Consider the following 17374-nt stretch of genomic DNA (forward strand, 5'->3'; position numbering starts at 1 on the left):
TTTTACTCGCTAAGAAAACCTGCACTACAAAAATCACACAACTTCAAAGGTCTTTTCGCCTCCAGAGTCCTACCTAGTCCCCAAGGAGGCAGACAGGAGTAAGAGGGAGCGCCTGAAGCAGTGCAACAAGCAGGTCCTGACCTGCTGACATCATGCAGTGAGTCTGTGAGTCTATGACCCAAACTGCCCACTGCCTCTGAGCAATCGCTGGACTGATGCCCCATAGGGAGCCTCCTGGTCCAAGGACCATTCCAGCCCTGATTCTCTCACTCAAGAGAGGCCCTGCAGGCCAGCACTCAGGGGGTCAAGACTGCTGATACATCTCAGCCCATGGTGTGATCCATGGGCTTGCAAAGAAGTCAGCCAAACCCACTGTCAGCGTCATGAATGAGGTTTCTCAGCAGATCCTGGCTCATGGTTCTGAGGTAGGAGGTAGATGGGTCCCTGAGCTGAACAGCTGGAGATTGTCAAGTGGAGTAAACTGGACCTTTGCTTCCCCTAGACATTTCAAGGATAAAGTTAATAGCAGAAGCTGAGCTCTGCTGGAGTCAAGAAATAAGATGACTGCATCTATCACTCCTGAGGTCAGGATCTCTAGGACTGCACGTGTAGAAAGACTTGGGGGTCAAAAAGGGAGGGGCACTATCCCATAATAGGTGCTGTCAATCTCCTATAGGCTTCCATGCTAGAATCCATCTTGGCAAAAAGATGCATAAGTATATCAGGAAGAATCTCGGGTCAAGTCTGAGGTGGGAAATGAAGAAAGATGACTGGCCAGAGGAAATAAAAAACCCAGGAAAAACTGCTTCCATATAAGTGATTTAAATCACCTCTCTGGGATGCTCCTTATTAGGGTGGACACCCACACTCTTTCCTGTGTGTGTATTTCTGCTTTGTTTTAAATAGACTGCTTCTTTGTTCTCTTTGCATGTACTGTGCTTCCAATAAATTCTGTGTCTGCTTTAAAATGTCTCTTTGTGGAATTCTTTCTCTGAAGAAGAAAAAGAACCAAGGTCCTCTCACTTGGCAACATCATCTGGTGCCATGATTCAGATTGCTGCCAAGGTAATTTGCAGGTCTCGCTCAACTATGGCAAGAGATCTCTGCGTGCACTATCTTCCTTGCTTCTCCTTTGGATTGTGCCTTTTTTTCCTACTTATCTTGCACAGAAGGGCCTGTTTTTCACTACATATGTTCAACATCCTCCTGGGAAAAGATCTTTTGCTTTTTATTTCTAAACTGCCAGTGCTGTCTTCATCAGGCTGAATGCTCAGGTTCCCTGAGGTCTTATCTTTGTTACACACATCTGAAATAATTATGCTTCTCAACTCCAATTCCTCCAAGAGTTTTTCCTTTTACTTCTCAGCTGCTCCCCTCACCCTGACCCCAGGCTTTGGCAACCCATACACTGCTATGGACAGCCTAGTGAGTCTGGCCAATTCTCAGTAGATCACAACATAAATTTTATAAATACTCAATCCTGAGGAGTATACAGGAAATCTTGTTATAGGACACAGGGGAGATATGTTGTCTATAAAGGCTTAAGGGAAAACTTGGCAACTGCTTTGCACTGGTTCAAATGTCCACCATAGGCAGGGAGGGAGAGCACCTTGAAAGGAACCAAAGCTGACCAGAGATGTCTGGTTAGAAACCAGTGAGGGAGTAGAGGATGCTCCAAAGCCCATCAGCATAAAGATCAAAGGTAATTCAAAGGATGTTATGAATCCCTTACAGGTGCCTCCTAGTAATGTTTCCAGGATGCTGGACTTCATTTCTAGGAGCGCTGTTCTCGGTTGCAGGTTATACAACATGGGAGGATCTCCTAAACCCAAAGAAACACCCCTTGAAAACGCTCCTAGGACACTAAGTTTTTTTGTTCTTTCTGTCCACTTTCAGTTATAAACACCACTGATGGTACCCCTGGGACAACATTTTATCAGCCAGTCTGCCCCTCTTATTAGTGTCAGTTTAAGCACGATTTGGTCTAAATTTTAGCTATATAACTATGAATACAAAAAAAGATAATTTTTGACACTGTGAAACCACAATATTCTTTAGATTCCAGAGAAAACTGGTTAAAACTCTTTTGACATTGCAAAATTGGTTCTTTCTTAAATTTGTTTTTAATTGGAGGATAATTGCTTTACAATATTGTGTTGGCTTCTGCCATACAACAATATGAATCAGTCATAAGCATACATATGTTCCCCTCCCTCTTGAACCTCCTCCAACTCCATCCCATCCCTCTAGGCTGTCATAGAGTACCACTTTGGGTTCCCTGTGTTACACAGCAACTTCCTGTTAGCTATCTATTTTACACATGGTAATGCATAAAAATGTTTCATGCTTCTCTCTCAATCTGTCCCACCTCTCCTTCCCCAACTCTGTCCACAAGTATTTTCTCTATGTCTGCATCTCTATTCCTGCCCTCCAAACAGGTTCATCAGTATCACTTTTCTAGATTCCACATATATGCATTAATAATGTACTTCACTCTGTATAACAGGCTACAGGTATATCCACCTCACTATAACTGACTCAAATGCATTCCTTTTCATGGCTGAGTAACATTTCATTGTTAATATGTACCAAAACTTCTTTATCCGTTCATCTGTCGATGGACATCTAGGTTGCTTCCATGTCCTAGCTACTGTAAACAGTGCTGTAATAAACACTGGGGTACATGTATCTTTTTGAATTATGGTTTTCTTAGGGTTAAAGTTCCAAAATATAAAAGCAACTCATGCAGCTTACTTAAGAAAAATAAACAAGCCAATCAAAAAGTAGGTGGAAGACTTAAAACAGACACTTCTCAACAAAACTGGTTCTTTTGTATAGGCAATTAGAGAAAGTAAGCTTGTTAAAATACTTTTTTTCCTTTGGAATTCTGACTTTGAGAGAAAACACGCCTAGAAGAAAGCCTGAAGTTAACTCTTACTATGTCCTTGAGATACAAACACAGCCCACTTTTCCTGGGACTTTGCCCTTGGATTAATTAGTAGAACTTCAAGCAAAGGTTAAAAAAAAAAAATGCAAAGAGGCATTTTAAACCTTGAGCAGAAACTGTGAGATCTCTGTTAGTCTGGATTTATGTATGTCTCCAGTACGTGTCTTTGTCTTTGGATAATATTGCTGAAGTTAATCTGTGTGGATCATAACAAATTGTGGAGAATTCTTGAAAGAGATGTGAATACCAGACCACCTTACCTGCCTCCTGAGAAACCTGTGTGCAGGTCAACAGTTAGAACCTTACATGGAGCAAGTGACTGGTTCAAAATTGGGAAAGGAGTACATCAAGGTTGTATACAGTGATCCTGCTTATTTAACTTATATGCAGAACACACCATGTGAAATGCTGAGCTAGATGAATCACAAGTAGGAATCAATGTTTCTGGGGGAAATATCAACACCCACAGATATGCAGATGATATCACCCTAATGGCAGAAAGTGAAGAGGTACTAAAGAGCCTCCTGATGAAAGTGAAAGAGGAGAGTGAAAAACCTGGCTTAAAACTCAACATTCAAAAAACTAAGATCAGTGCTGTTCAGTTCAAGATGGCGGAGTAGCAGGATGTGTACTCATCTCCTCCTGCAACACCACAAGAACTGCAACTAGCTGTTGATCAACCATTGACAGGAGAATGCTAGAACCCACCAAATAAGATACGCCATGTCCAAAGACAAAGAAGAAGCCACAGCAAGATGGTAGGAGGGGGCACAATCACTGTAAAATAAAATTCCATTTCTGTGGGGTGGGTGACCCACAAACTGGAGAACAATAATATCAAAGAAGTATTCTCATTGTTGTGAAGCTTCTGAACCCCACACCAGGCTTCCCAGCCTGGGGATCTGACAAAAGGAACGGGAACCCCCAGGAAATCTGGCCTTGAAGGCCAGTGGGAATTTGTTTGCATGACTTCCACAGGACTGAGGGAAACAGAGACTCTAATCTTGAAGGGCACAAACAAAATCTTGCAGGCACCAATACCCAGAGGAAAGCAGCAGTGACCCAGCAGGTGACTGAACCAAAATTACCTGCTAGGGTTGGTCTCCTGTGGAGGCATGGGTTGGCAGGGGCTCACCACAGGGACCAGGGCCCTGGCAGCACATCAGGTTGGGAAGGTCTCCCTTGTAGTTCACCATTAATGTTACCATAGAGCCCATAGGAAAGAGGTCAAATTGCCACATCCGTTGGGTCATCAAAAAAACAAGAGAGTTCCAGAAAAACATCTATTTCTGCTTTATTGACTATTTCAAAGCCTTTGACTGTGTGGATCACAACAAACTGTGGAAAATTCTTAACAGATGGGAATACCAGTCCACCTGACCTGCCTCTTGAGAAATCTGCATGCAGGTCACGAAGCAACAGTTAGCCTTGACTAGATGGACCTTTGTTGGCAAAGTAATGTCTCTACTTTTTAATATGTCTAGGTTGCTCACACCTTTTCTTCCAAGTCTTTTAATTTCATGGCTTAGTCACAATCTGCAGTGATTCTGGAGCCCCCTAAAATAAAATCAGCCACTGTTTCCCCATCTATTTGCCATGAAGTGTTGGGACTGCATGCCATGACTTTAGTTTTCTGAATGTTCAGCTTTAAGCTGACTTTTTCCCTCTCCTCTTTCACTTTCATCAAGCAGTTCTTTAGTTCTTCTTCACTTTCTGCCATAAGGGTGGTGTCATTTGCTTATCTGAGGTTATTGATATTTCTCCCAGCAATCTTGATTCCAGCTTGTGCTTCATCCAGCCCAGCATTTCATATGATGTTCTCTGCATATAAGTTAAATAAGCAGGGTGACAATATAAAGCCTTGACGTACTCCTTTCCTGATTTGGAACCATGTGTAGTTCTAAATGTTGCTTCTTGACCTGCATACAGATTTCTCAGGAGGCAGGTCAGGTGGTCTGGTATTCCCATCTTTCAGAATATTCCAGTTTGTTGTGATCCACAGAGTCAAAAGCTTTGGCATAGTCAATAAAGCAGAAGTAGATGTTTTTCAAGAACTCTCTTGCTTTTCTGATGATCCAGTGGATGTTGGCAATTTGATTTCTGGTTCCTCTGCATTTTCTAAATCCAGCTTGAACGTCTGGAAGTTCACAGTTCACATACTGTTGAAGCCTAGCTTTGAGGATTTTGAGCAGTAACTTCCTAGAGTGTGAGATGAGTGCAACTGTGTGGTATATTGAATTCTTTAGCATAGGCTTTCTTTGGGACTGGGATGAAAACTGACCTTTTCCAGTCCTGTGGCCACTGCTGAGTTTTCCAAAATTACTGACACACTGAGTGCAGGACTTTCACAGCATCACTGTTTAGGATTTGAAATAGTTCAACTGGAATTCCATCACCTCCACTGGCTTTGTTTGCAGTTATGCTTTCTAAGGCCCACTTGACTTCACATTCCAGGAAGTCTGGCTCTAGTGAGTGATCACACCATCATAGTTACCTGGGTTACAAAGATCGTTTTCGTATAGTTCTTCTGTGCATTCTTGCCACCTCTTCTTACTATCTTCTGCTTCTATTAGGTCCACACCATTTCTGTCCTTTATTGAGGCCATCTTTGCATGAAATGTTTCCCTGGTATTTCTAATTTTCTTGAAGAGCTCTCTAGTCTTTCCCATTCTGTTGTTTTCCTCTATTTCTTTGCACTGATCACTGAGGAAGGCTTTCTTATCACTCCTTGCTATTCTTTGGAACTCTGAATTCAAATGGGTATATCATTTTTTTTTCCTCCTTTGCCTTTAGCTTCTCTTCTTTTCTCAACTATTTGAAAGGCCTCGTCACACAGCCATTTTGCCTTTTTGCATTTCTTTTTTTGGAGATGGTCTTGCTCCCTGTCTCCTGTACCATGTCATGAATCTCTGTCCATAGTTCTTCAGGCACTCTATCAGATCTAATCCCTGGAATCTATTTGTCACTTCCACTGTATAATCATTAAGCAATTTGGTTTATGTCATACCTGAGTGGTCTATTCGTTTTCCCTACTTTCTTCCATTTCAGTCTGAATTTGGCAATAAAGAATTCATGATCTGTGCCACAGTCAGCTCCCAGTCTTGTTCTTGCTGACTGTATAGAGCTTCTCCATCTTTGGCTGCAAAGAATATAATCAACCTAAGTTTGGTATTGACCATCTGGTAATGTCCATGGTAGAGGCTTCTTTCGTGTCGCTGGAAGAGGATGTTTGATATGACCAGTGCGTTCTCTAGGCAAAACTCTGTTAGCCTCTGCCCTGCTTCATTTTGTATTCCAAGGCCAAATTTGCCTGTTACTCCAGGTATCTCTTGACTTCCTATTCTTGCATTCCAGTCCCCTATAATGAAAAGGACATCTTTTTTGGTGTCAGTTCTAGAAGGTCATGTAGGTCTTCACAGAACCGTTCCACTTCAGCTTATTTAGCATTTCTAGTTGGGGCATAGACTTGGATTACTATGATATTGAATGGTTTGCCTTGGAAACGAACAGAGAGCATTCTGATTCCTAAGATGTCTATGTTCACGCTTGCCATCTCCTGTTTGACCACTTTCAATTTACCTTGATTCATGGACCTAACATTCCAGGTTCCTATGCAATATTGTTCTTTACAGCATCGGTCTTTACTTCCAGCACCAGTCACATCCACAACTGGGTGCTATTTTAGCTTTGGCTCCATCTCTTCATTCTTTCTGCAGTTATTTCTCCATTGTTTTCCAGTAGTATATTCGGCACCTACCAACCTGAGGAGTTCATCTTTCAGTGTCCTATCTTTTTGCCTTTTCATACTGTTCATGGGGTTCTCAAGGCAAAGATACTGAAGTGGTTTGCCATTCCCTTCTCCAGTGGACCACGTTTTGTCAGAACTCTCCACCACGACCCATCCATTTTGGGTGGCCCTACATGGCATGGTTCATGGTTTCATTGAATTAGACAATGCAGATGGTCAAAAAACATGAAAATATGCTCAACATCACTAATTATTAGAGAAATGCAAATCAAAACTACAATCAGTTATAACCTCACACCAATCAGAAAAGCCATCATCTGAAGGTCTCCAAACAATACATACTGGACAGCGTGTGGAGAAAAGGGAACCCTCCTAACACTGTTGGTGGGAATGTAAAACTGGTATAACCATTACAGTGAACAGTACGAAGTTTCTTAAAAAACTAAAAATATAATTACCACATGGTCCAGTAATCTCACTCCTGGGCATACATCTGGAGGAAAGCGTATTTTGAAAAGATACATTCACCCCAATGTTCACTGCGGCACTATTTACAACAAGTAAGACATGGAAATAACCTAAATGTCCACTCACAAAGGAATAAATATACAAGATGTGGTACATATATAGAGTTGAATATTACTCAGCCATTAAAAGAGAGTGAAATAGAAGAGAAGCGAAAAGTAAAGGAGAAAAGGAAAGATATACCCATTTGAATGCAGAGTTCCAAAGAATAGCAAGGAGAGATAAGAAAGCTTTCCACAGTGCTCAGTGCAAAGAAGGAGAGGAAAACAATACAATCGAAAAGACTAGAGATATCTTCAAGAAAATGATGGGCTCAATAAAGGACAGCAGGGATGAACCTAACAGAAGCATAAGATAATAAGAAGAGGTGGCAAGAATACACAGAAGAACCGTACAAAAACGATCTTCACGACCCAGGTAATCACGATGGTGTGATCACCAACCTAGAGCCAGACATCCTGGAATGTGAAGTCAAGTGGGCCTGAGAAAGCATCACTATGCATAAAGCTAGTGGAGATGATGGAATTCCAGTTGAGCTATTTCAAATCCTAAAAGATGATGCTGTGAGAGTGCTGCGCTTATATGCGAGCAAATTTGGAAAACTCAGCAGTGGCCACAGGACTGCAAAAGGTCAGTTTTCACCCCAATCCAAAAAAAGGCAATGCTAAAGAATGCTCAAACTACCGCACAATTGCACTCATCTCACATGCTAGTAAAGTAATGTTCAAAATTCTCCAAGCCAGGCTTCAACAATACATGAACCGTGAACTTCCAGATGTTCAAGCTGGTTTTAGAAAATGCTGAGGAACCAGAAATCAAGTTGCCAACATCTGCTGGATCATCAAAGAAGCAAGGGAGTTCTAGAAAAACATTTATTTCTGCTTTACTGATTATGCCAAACCCTTTGACTGTGTGGATCACAATAAACTGGAAAATTCTGAAAGAGATGGGAATACCTGAATACCTGCCCTGCCTCTTGAGAAATCTGTATGCAGGTCAGGAAGCAACAGTTAGAACTGGACATGGTAGAACAGACCAGCTCCAAACAGGAAAAGGACATCAAGGCTGTACACTGTCACCCTGCTTATTTAACTTATATGCAGAGTACATCATGAGAAATGCTGGGCTGGATGAAGTACAAGCTGGAATCAAACTGCCAGGAGAAATATCAACAACCTCAGACATAGAGATGACACCACCTTTATGGCAGAAAGCAAAGAAGAACTAAAAAGCCTCTTGATGAAAGTGAAAGAGGAGAGTGAGAAAGTTGGTTTAAAGCTGAACATTCAGAAAACGAAGATCATGGCATCCGGTCCCATCACTTCATGGCAAATAAATGGGGAAACAGTGGAAACAGTAGCAGACTTTATATTTGAGGGGCTCCAAAATCACTGCAGATGGTGATTGCAGCCATGAAATTAAAAAACGCTTGCTCCTTGGAAGAAAAGCTATGACCAACCTAGACAGCATATTAAAAAGCAGAGACATTATTTTGCCAACAAAGGTCTGTCTAGTCAAGGCTACGCTTTTTCCAGTAGTCATGTATGCATGTGAGAGTTGGAGTATAAAGAATGCTGAGTGCTGAAGAACTGATGCTGTTGAACTGTGGTGTTGGAGAAGACTCTTGAGAGTCCCTTGGACTGCAAGGAGATCTAACTAATCCATCCTAAAGGAAATTAGTCCTTAATATTCACTGGAGGGACTGATGTTGAAGCTGAAACTCCAATAGTTTGGCCCCCTGATAGAAGAGCTGACTCATTTGAAAAGACCCTGATACTGGAAAAGATTGAAGGCAGGAAGAGAAGGGGATGACAGAGGATGAGATAGTTTAGTTGGTTGGCATCACTGACTCAATGGACATGAGTTTTAGTAAACTCCAGGAGTTGGTGATGGATAGGGAGGCCTGGTGTGCTGCAGTCCACAGGATCACAAAGAGCTGGACATGACTGAGCGAGTGAACTGAACTGATACACACTACTATGTAGAAAATAATTAACAAGGACCTACCATATAGCACAGGGAATAGTATCCAGTGTTCTGTAATAATAACCCATGTGGGAAAGGAGTCTAAAAAAGAATTATAAATCAACTATACCCTGAAAAAAAATAAAAATTTTTGAAAAAATAAGAAATTAAACCTATTTTTACTCAAAAATGGCCAGTTTCCTGCATATAGTGTAGTGTACCTTACTGATGCACCCTAATGGATCACAGCTTTGTCAAGGTGAAGGGGCTTGTCAAACTCAATCAACCTACGAGCTATGCCCTGCAGGGCCACCCAAGACAGATGGGTTATGTTGGAGAGTTCTGACAAAATGTGGTCCACTGGAGGAGGAAGTGGCAAACCACTCCAGTATTCTCGCCGTGAGAACCCCATGAACAATAGAAAAAGGCAAAAAGATACAATATCAGAAGATGAGTCCCCAAGGTTGGAAGGTGTCCAATATGTTACTGGGGTAGACCAGAGGGCAATTACCCCAGACTGATAGCTCCAGAATGAATGAAGCAGCTGGGCCAAAGCAGAAACAATGCTCAGCTGTGGATGTGTCTGGTGGTGAAAGTAAAGTCCAGTGCTGTAAAGAATAATATTGCATAGGAACCTGGCAAGTAGGTCCATGAATGAAGGTAAATTATATGTGGTCAACCAAGAAATGGCAAGAGTGAACATCAACATCTTTGTAATTAGTGAACTAACATGGATGGGAACGGGCAAATTTAATTCAGATGACCATTATATCCACCACTGTGGGCAAGAATTCTAAAGAAATGGAAAAGCCCTCATAATCAACAAGAGTCTAAAATGCAGTACTTGTGTGCAATCTCCAAAACAACAGAATGATCTCAGTTTGTTTCCAATATCACAGTAATCAAAGTCTATGCCCCAACGAGTAATGCCAAAGAAGCTGAAGTGGAATCATTCTATGAAGACCTACAAGACCTTCTAGAACTAACACCAAAAAAAGATGTACTTTTCATTATACGGGACTGGAATGCAAAAGTAGGAAGTCAAGAAATACGTGGAATAACAGGCAAATTTGGCCTTGGAATACAAAATGAAGGAGGGAAAACACTAGCAGAGCTTTGCTAAGAGAATTCACTGGTCATAGCAAACACCCGTTTTCACCAACACAAGAGACAACTCTACACGTGGACATTACTATATGATCAATACCAAAATCAGACTGATTACATTCTTTGTAGCCAAAGATGGAGAAGCTCTATATAGTCTGCAAAAACAAGACCTGAAGCTGACTGAGGCTCAGATCATCAGCTTCTTACAGCAAAATTCAGGTTTGAACTAAAAGAAAGTAGGGGAAACCACTAGGCCATTCAGGTACGACCTTAATCAAATCCCCTATGATTATTCAGTAAAGGTGATGAATAGATTCTAGGGCTTATATTTGGTAGACAGAATGCCTGAAGAACTATGGACAGAGCTTTATAACACTGTACAGGAGGTAATGACCAAAACTATCTGAAAGAAAAAGAAATGCAAGAAGGCAAAGTGGCTGTCTGAGGAAACATTACAAGTAACTGAGGAAAGAGATGTGAAAAGCAGTGGAGAAAGGGAAAGATATATCCAACTGAATGCAGAGTTCCAGAGAATAGCAAAGAGAGATAAGAAGGCCTTCAATGAACAATGCAAAGAAACAGAAGAAAACAACAGAATAGGAAGGATTAGATATCTCCAAGATAATTGCAGACATCAAAGGAGTATTTCATGCAAGGATGGGCATGATAAAGGGCAGAAACGATAAAGAATTAACAGAAGCAGAAGAGATTAGTGGCAAGCATACACAGAAGAACTGTACAAAAAAGGTCTTGATGACACAGATAATCACTATGGTGTGGTCACTCACCTAGAGTCAGACATCCTAGAGTGTGAAGTCAAGTAGGCCTTAGCAAACATTACTACCAAAAAAAATAGTGGAAGTGACAGAATTTCAGATAAGCTATTTAAAATACTAAAAGATGATGGTGTTAAAGTGCTGCACTCAATATGTCAGCAATTTGGAAAACCCAGCAGTGGCCATAAGACTGGAAAAGGTCAGTTTTCATTCAAATTCCAAAGAAAGGCAGTGCTAAAGAATGTTCAAACTATCAGACAATTGCGCTTACTTCCTTGAGCTAGTAAGGTTACGCTCAAAATCCTTCAAGGTACGCTTCAGCCGTATTTGAATCAAGAACTTCCAGATGTCCAAGATGAGTTTAGAAAAGGCAGAGGAACCAGAGATCAAATTGCCAACATTCACTGAATCATAGAGAAAGCAAGGGAATTCCAGAAAAACATCTACCTGTTTCATTGACTACACAGAAGCCTTTGACTGTGTGGATCACAACGAACTGTGGAAAATTCTTAAAGAGATAGGACTACTAGACCATCTTACCTGTCTCCTGAGAAACCTGTATGTGGCCAAAGTCAACAGTTAGAATCTTGTATGGAACAACTGACTGGTTCAAAACTGGGAAAGGAGTATAACAAGGCTGTATATGTCAGCCTGTTTATTTAACTGTATGCAAAGTACATCAGCGAAATGCTGAGCAGGATGAGTTACAAAATGGAATCAAGACTCCCAGGAGAAATTATCAACAACCTCAGATATGCAGATAATATTACTCTAATGGCAGAAAGTAAAGAGGAACTAAAGAGCCTCTTGATGAGGGTGAAGGAGGAGAGTGAAAAAGCTGACTTAAAACTCAACATTAAAGAAAACTAAGGTCATAACATCCGGTCCCATTCCTTCCTGGCAAATAGAAGGAGAAAAAGTAGAAGCAGTGACAGATTTTTTTCTTCCTGGGCTCCAAAATCACTGCAGATGGTGACTGCAGCCATGAAATTAGAAGATGTTTGCTTCTTGGAAGGAAGGCTATGACAAACCTATACAGTGACAAAGGTCTGCATACTCAAAGCTATGGTCTTTTCAGTAGTCATGTACAGATGTTAAGAGTTGGAAAAGAAGGCTGAATGCCGAAGCACTGATGCTTTTGAATTGTGGTGTTGGAGAAGACTCCTGAGAGTCCCTTGGACAGCAAGGAGATCCAACCAGTTAAGCCTAAGGGAAATCAACCCTGAAAATTCTTTGGAAGGACTGATGCTGAAGCTAAACCTCCAATACTTTGGCCACGTGATGCGAAGAGCTGACTCATTAGAAAAGACCCTGATGATGAGAGAGACTGAGGCAAAAGGAGAAAGGGCAGAAGAGTATGAGACAGTTGGATGGCATCATCGATTCAACGGACATGAACTTGGGTGAACTTCAGGAGATGGTAAGGGACAGGGAGGCCTGTCATGCTGCAGTCCACAAGGTAGCAAAGAATTGTTCAGAGGTTGGACACTGAACAACAACAAAACCCTTACTGATGACACATACACTTGTATTTTCTAAAAATATCTTCTAGGTTTAACTTCCACATACTAAAAACAAGTCACCATGAAACTAGTGATTTTTCTCTCAAAATTACATAAACTCTATAATTACATAAAATGGTGACTATGAGTTTATTTTGTAAAGAATAAAGTGTAAGCAAGTCAACTGAGAAAGAAAAACTTGTTAAACTGATTAAATGTATCAGTGATTGTCATATAATTATTTCTTCACAAACACAATATGATACCAATATCAAGTGGCTACTTAAGGCATTGAAAAAATTAGTAACATAAAAAGTTGAGAAATCAAAGTAAAAACTGTTATAAAGCTGAAATTTACCTGTTGCAGATCAACGATGTTTACTCGACCTTTAAAGAAAAGACATTCATTTAAGTTATCAGTAAGTACATACCAGCCCCAAACTGCAAATTCCAACAGATTCATGTTTTGGACATTTCAAGATCCAAAACATAAATCTTTCTGCAATGCACACAATGAAAGTGAAAAGTGAGAGTCGCTCAGTTGTGACCGACTCTTTGTGACCCGCCAGACTGTAGCCTACCAGACTTCTCTGTCCATGGAACTCTCCAGGCCAGAATACTGGAGTGGGTAGCTGTTTCTCCCAAGGGAGGGCTTGAACCCAGGTCTTCTGCATTGCAGGCGGATTCTTTACCATCTGAGCTACCAGGGAAGCCCAAGAATACTGGAGTGGGAAACTGTTCCCTTCTCCAGCGGATCTTCCTGACCCAGGGATCAAACCAGGGTGTCCTGCATTGCAGGTGGATTCTTTACCAACAGGGCCACAGTAATTAACGTCTTCAAAGATAAATTATTAGCATAATAAATATCCATGGCTAAAATATAGAGGAGAGCTTGTTTTCAAAGTTCCATTTGTCCTATCAAACCAATAACCAGCATCAGCTGATACTGAGTTGGGCAGACCAATGAGGGTTATTTTCATCCCTTCACAATTTATCTACTGTGACCAAAGACATTATTAACAACAAAATTCAGATAAATTATTTTCAATTATTTGAAACTGGTAGGTTATCATTTATTAGCTAAAGAATATCTGTTAAGCATTTCAAATTATAACTAGTATTTTATTAGGACTATGCACTAAGATAAAAAACAAACACCTAGGGTATATCTAATAACATCTAACAAGTTGTTTTCACAGATGCATCTATTTTAATCAAACAGTATTTAAATTTGCTCAGTAATTTCTTCATATTTCAAAAAGGCAATGGAAACAAAAACTTTGTGTTTGTAGTAGCTTTTCCTACAATCTGATATAACACCATACTAAATTATTTTGTAATTTGCAAACAAAATTTAAAAAAGACATGGTACTGCAGTCTTGCTTTTCAATGATCTGTAATTTAAAAGCTCTGTTCCCTTTTCATAATTATCACCTGATAACAGACAGCTAAGTCCACCCGAGTCACCCAATAAATTCAAGAACTGTGAAAAGAAACAGCTAATTCACAAACAGAACACATAACTCAAAATAAAAAATGCGATTTTGTAAAGTGACAATATTTGACTTCATTTAAATTATATAATGTTCACCAAAATCTGTTTTAAAGTATTAAGGCTGATTATCATATTAACAATTGAGAAGGGTATCCTATAACCTCCAAATCATTTATGATTTATCATTTGAAAGGTGATGCCCAGGCCCCTTTCCGAAGAACAAGAAGAAAAAACTAAGGAATTACTTACCACCTCGAACATGTAGCTCATCTCTCATTTCTTTACTAATTTGGGCTGGAGTAATATATTCCTTTCCATCAAGTGTGTGAACTACTTCTAGCTGTTTCTGAGCAATCAATTTATTCACAATCTCAATGCAGTTTCGCTCTGACAATCTGAGGGAAACAAAAGTTTTAAAAATGAATGTTACATCCAGTGCTCAATATGTTTATGGAGATGTATGACAATGGGTTTTGAAAAGGTTTGGACAGTCATTAGGTTCTATATTACAGCATCTGTATCTTTTTTCGTGTAATACTAATTCAATACATTTTTTAAAATTCTAGGGCATAAATAGGTTTACATTAACTTAAATTATGTAGTTCATTGTTACAAATCTACTGTAGATTTCGAGTTTGCTCTTTCACGCATGCTTCTAATCTTCAAATCTGAATAGAAAAGTAAGGACATGTAATTCAAGTAGAAGAAAAAACACGTCCTACTTTTGGTTCAATTTTCACTTTCGCTTCAGTTAAAAAAAAATTTATTTTATTAAATGCACAGTTGTCTCACTCCTATCTATAAGCTTTGTAAGCAGGACACCTGGCTAGGCCATGGCAACCATAATTTGCAACTGATAGTTACACAAACACTTAAGTGTCCTCGTTTGCTAGCAGTGATACAAAACACAGCATCAGAGGATTAAAGTCTTTAGCTCCAGAAGGAACAAGGCAAGAAGCAGCCAACAGATAAAAAAGGGTTCTATTAGCATTATATGTGTTCCATAAAGGTGTAAAGCCAATTTAGGGGGCTTTTTCAGGACACACCCCCCAAAACGTCAAGTGACTGGAGTCCCTAAAAATGACAGATGGAAGTAAGGCTCTGGCCTACCATACCTACACTGGTGAACAAGAAGGCAAAATGTTTACGGAGTCAACATAGTATTTGCAAAATACTGTACCTTGGGGTTAGCCTCTCCTTTCAAGCTCTAAGTCAGGAAGTGTATAATAGGCAATGAAGCTTCAAGGACTTGATAACAGTTAAGCAAGGATCAGAGGGATAGTCTTAGGAGTGTCACCCGCCCCAGCCGTCGAGGTGGGGTGGCCTCGCCTGCACCTGGCTGGGGCTTGAAGGGAGTGGGAAGGAATGTTCTAGGTCTTCCCCATCGAGAACTATTTCGGAAACCGCACTCCAGCCTCTGGCAGGAAGGGAGGGGGCGGGAACGCTGATAGGGGATGGGAAGGTCCGGGGTTCAGGGCCTGGGGTTTGCAGCCTCTGATCCCGGAGTGGCCACCCGAGGCTATTTAGGACTCCACAAACGGAGAGGGAGGGTCAGGCACCTTTGCGTGGCCTCTGCGAACTGCGCCCGCTGAAAGTCTGCCGCCAAACGCCTAATCTCTTCCCAGGCGTCCGCCATCTCGGCCCTATTCGCCCAGCCGCCGACGAACCACAGACACGTCAGCCCAAAGGCCGCTGGAGCCGAGGCGGAACGGGCCGCGCGGAGGGACAACAGACTCTCCGCGACGCAGCTACGGGACGTGCGCGACTTGCGCCGGAGGGGGCGGGGCCAGAAAAGCCGCAGCCCCGCCCTCCCCGCGTCGGAGGTTTGTCCTGGGCTGTGAGATCCTTGCGCGGCTGCGGAGAGCCAGGCCTCGTCTCTGTACTCGTCTGCCAGAAAGCCAAGTTGATAAAGTGTTACTTCAAGTCTTTGTTTGCATTATTCCTAATATTTTGGCGCGGTGATAATCAAGTTAACCACTCTTGTTTTTTTTCCTTCCCTGCCCTCTATTTGATTTATTTGAGGGTTGTGCCCCAACCTGCAGTTATCATTATCTCTTCTCTGTTAACGTAGGGCAGTTCGATTTGCGTAGGGAATCATGCTATGGGTCACAGAGTTCCTTTGGATTTTCCCTTAACATCTTACGGGAAAACCTGAAAGAAGGTTTTGACTAACCCAATAATATTTTTAGGTCAGTAGCTCAGCCGTGTCTGACTCTATGACTCCACGGACTGCAGAATGCCAGACTTCCCTATCCTTCCCAGCTCCCAGAGCTTACTGAAACTCATGTCCATCCAGTCGGTGATGCCATCCAACCATCTCATCCTCTGCTGTCCCATTCTCCTCTTGCCTTCAATCTTTCCCAGCATCAGGGTCTTTTCCAATGAGTCAGTTCTTTACATAAGTTGGCCAAAGTATTGGAGCTTCAACTTCAGCATCAGTCATTCCGATGAATATTCAGGACAGATTTCCTTTAGAATTGACTGATTTGATCTCCTTGCAATCCTCTCAAGGGGACTCTCAAAAACTCTCAAGAGTCTTCTCCAACACCACAGTTCAAACAATCAATTATTCGGTGCTCAATTCAAAACTGTAATTTGTAGGGACAGCTTGTGCTGCCTAAAAGGATAGTCACTAGGTAGATATTTAATAGATATTTAATAGATAGAAGCTATTTAATTAAAATTGGGCTGGAAGAAGCACAAGCTGAAATCAAGATTGCCAGGAAAAATATCAATAACCTCAGATATGCAGATGACACCACCCTTATGGCAGAAAGTGAAGAGGAACTAAAAAGCCTCTTGATGAAAGTGAAAGTGGAGGGTGAAAAAGTTGGCTTAAAGCTCAACATTCAGAAAACGAAGATCATGGCATCTGGTCCCATCACGTCATGGGAAATAGATGGGGAAACAGTGGAAACAGTGTCAGACTTTATTTTTTGGGGCTCCAAAATCACTGCAGATGGTGATTGCAGCCATGAAATTAAAAGATGCTTACTCCTTGGAAGAAAAGTTATGACCAACCTAGGTAGCATGTTGAAAAGCAGAGACATTACTTTGCCAACAAGAGTCCGTCTAGTCAAGGCTATGGTTTTTCCTGTGGTCATGTATGGATGTGAGAGTTGGACTGTGAAGAAAGCTGAGCACCGAAGAATTGATGCTTTTGAACTGTGGTGTTGGAGAAGACTCTTGAGAGTCCCTTGGACTGACTGCAAGGAGATCCAACCAGTCCATTCTGAAGGAGATCAGCCCTGGGATTTCTTTGGAAGGAATGATGCTAAAGCTGAAGCTCCAGTACTTTGTCCACCTCAT

At 41.3% G+C, this 17374-nt stretch overlaps 1 protein-coding gene across 1 annotated transcript in view; it reads right to left on the reverse strand.

Annotated features, from left to right (window-relative positions):
* The window catches only part of UFL1 (UFM1 specific ligase 1), a 67439-nt gene extending 51707 nt beyond the window's left edge, over positions 1 to 15732 (reverse strand). The window contains exons 1-3 of the mRNA XM_068985014.1: positions 15625 to 15732; positions 14315 to 14460; positions 12929 to 12957 (exon numbers count right to left, since the gene is read on the reverse strand). Of these exons, the coding sequence (XP_068841115.1) occupies positions 12929 to 12957; positions 14315 to 14460; positions 15625 to 15701 (252 nt within the window). The 5' untranslated portion in view covers positions 15702 to 15732. The remainder of the gene's footprint in view (positions 1 to 12928; positions 12958 to 14314; positions 14461 to 15624) is intronic.
* Between the last annotated feature and the right edge of the window lie 1642 nt (positions 15733 to 17374).

Source organism: Capricornis sumatraensis, chromosome 13, assembly GCF_032405125.1.
Source record: "Capricornis sumatraensis isolate serow.1 chromosome 13, serow.2, whole genome shotgun sequence".
NCBI classification, from domain to species: domain Eukaryota; kingdom Metazoa; phylum Chordata; class Mammalia; order Artiodactyla; family Bovidae; genus Capricornis; species Capricornis sumatraensis.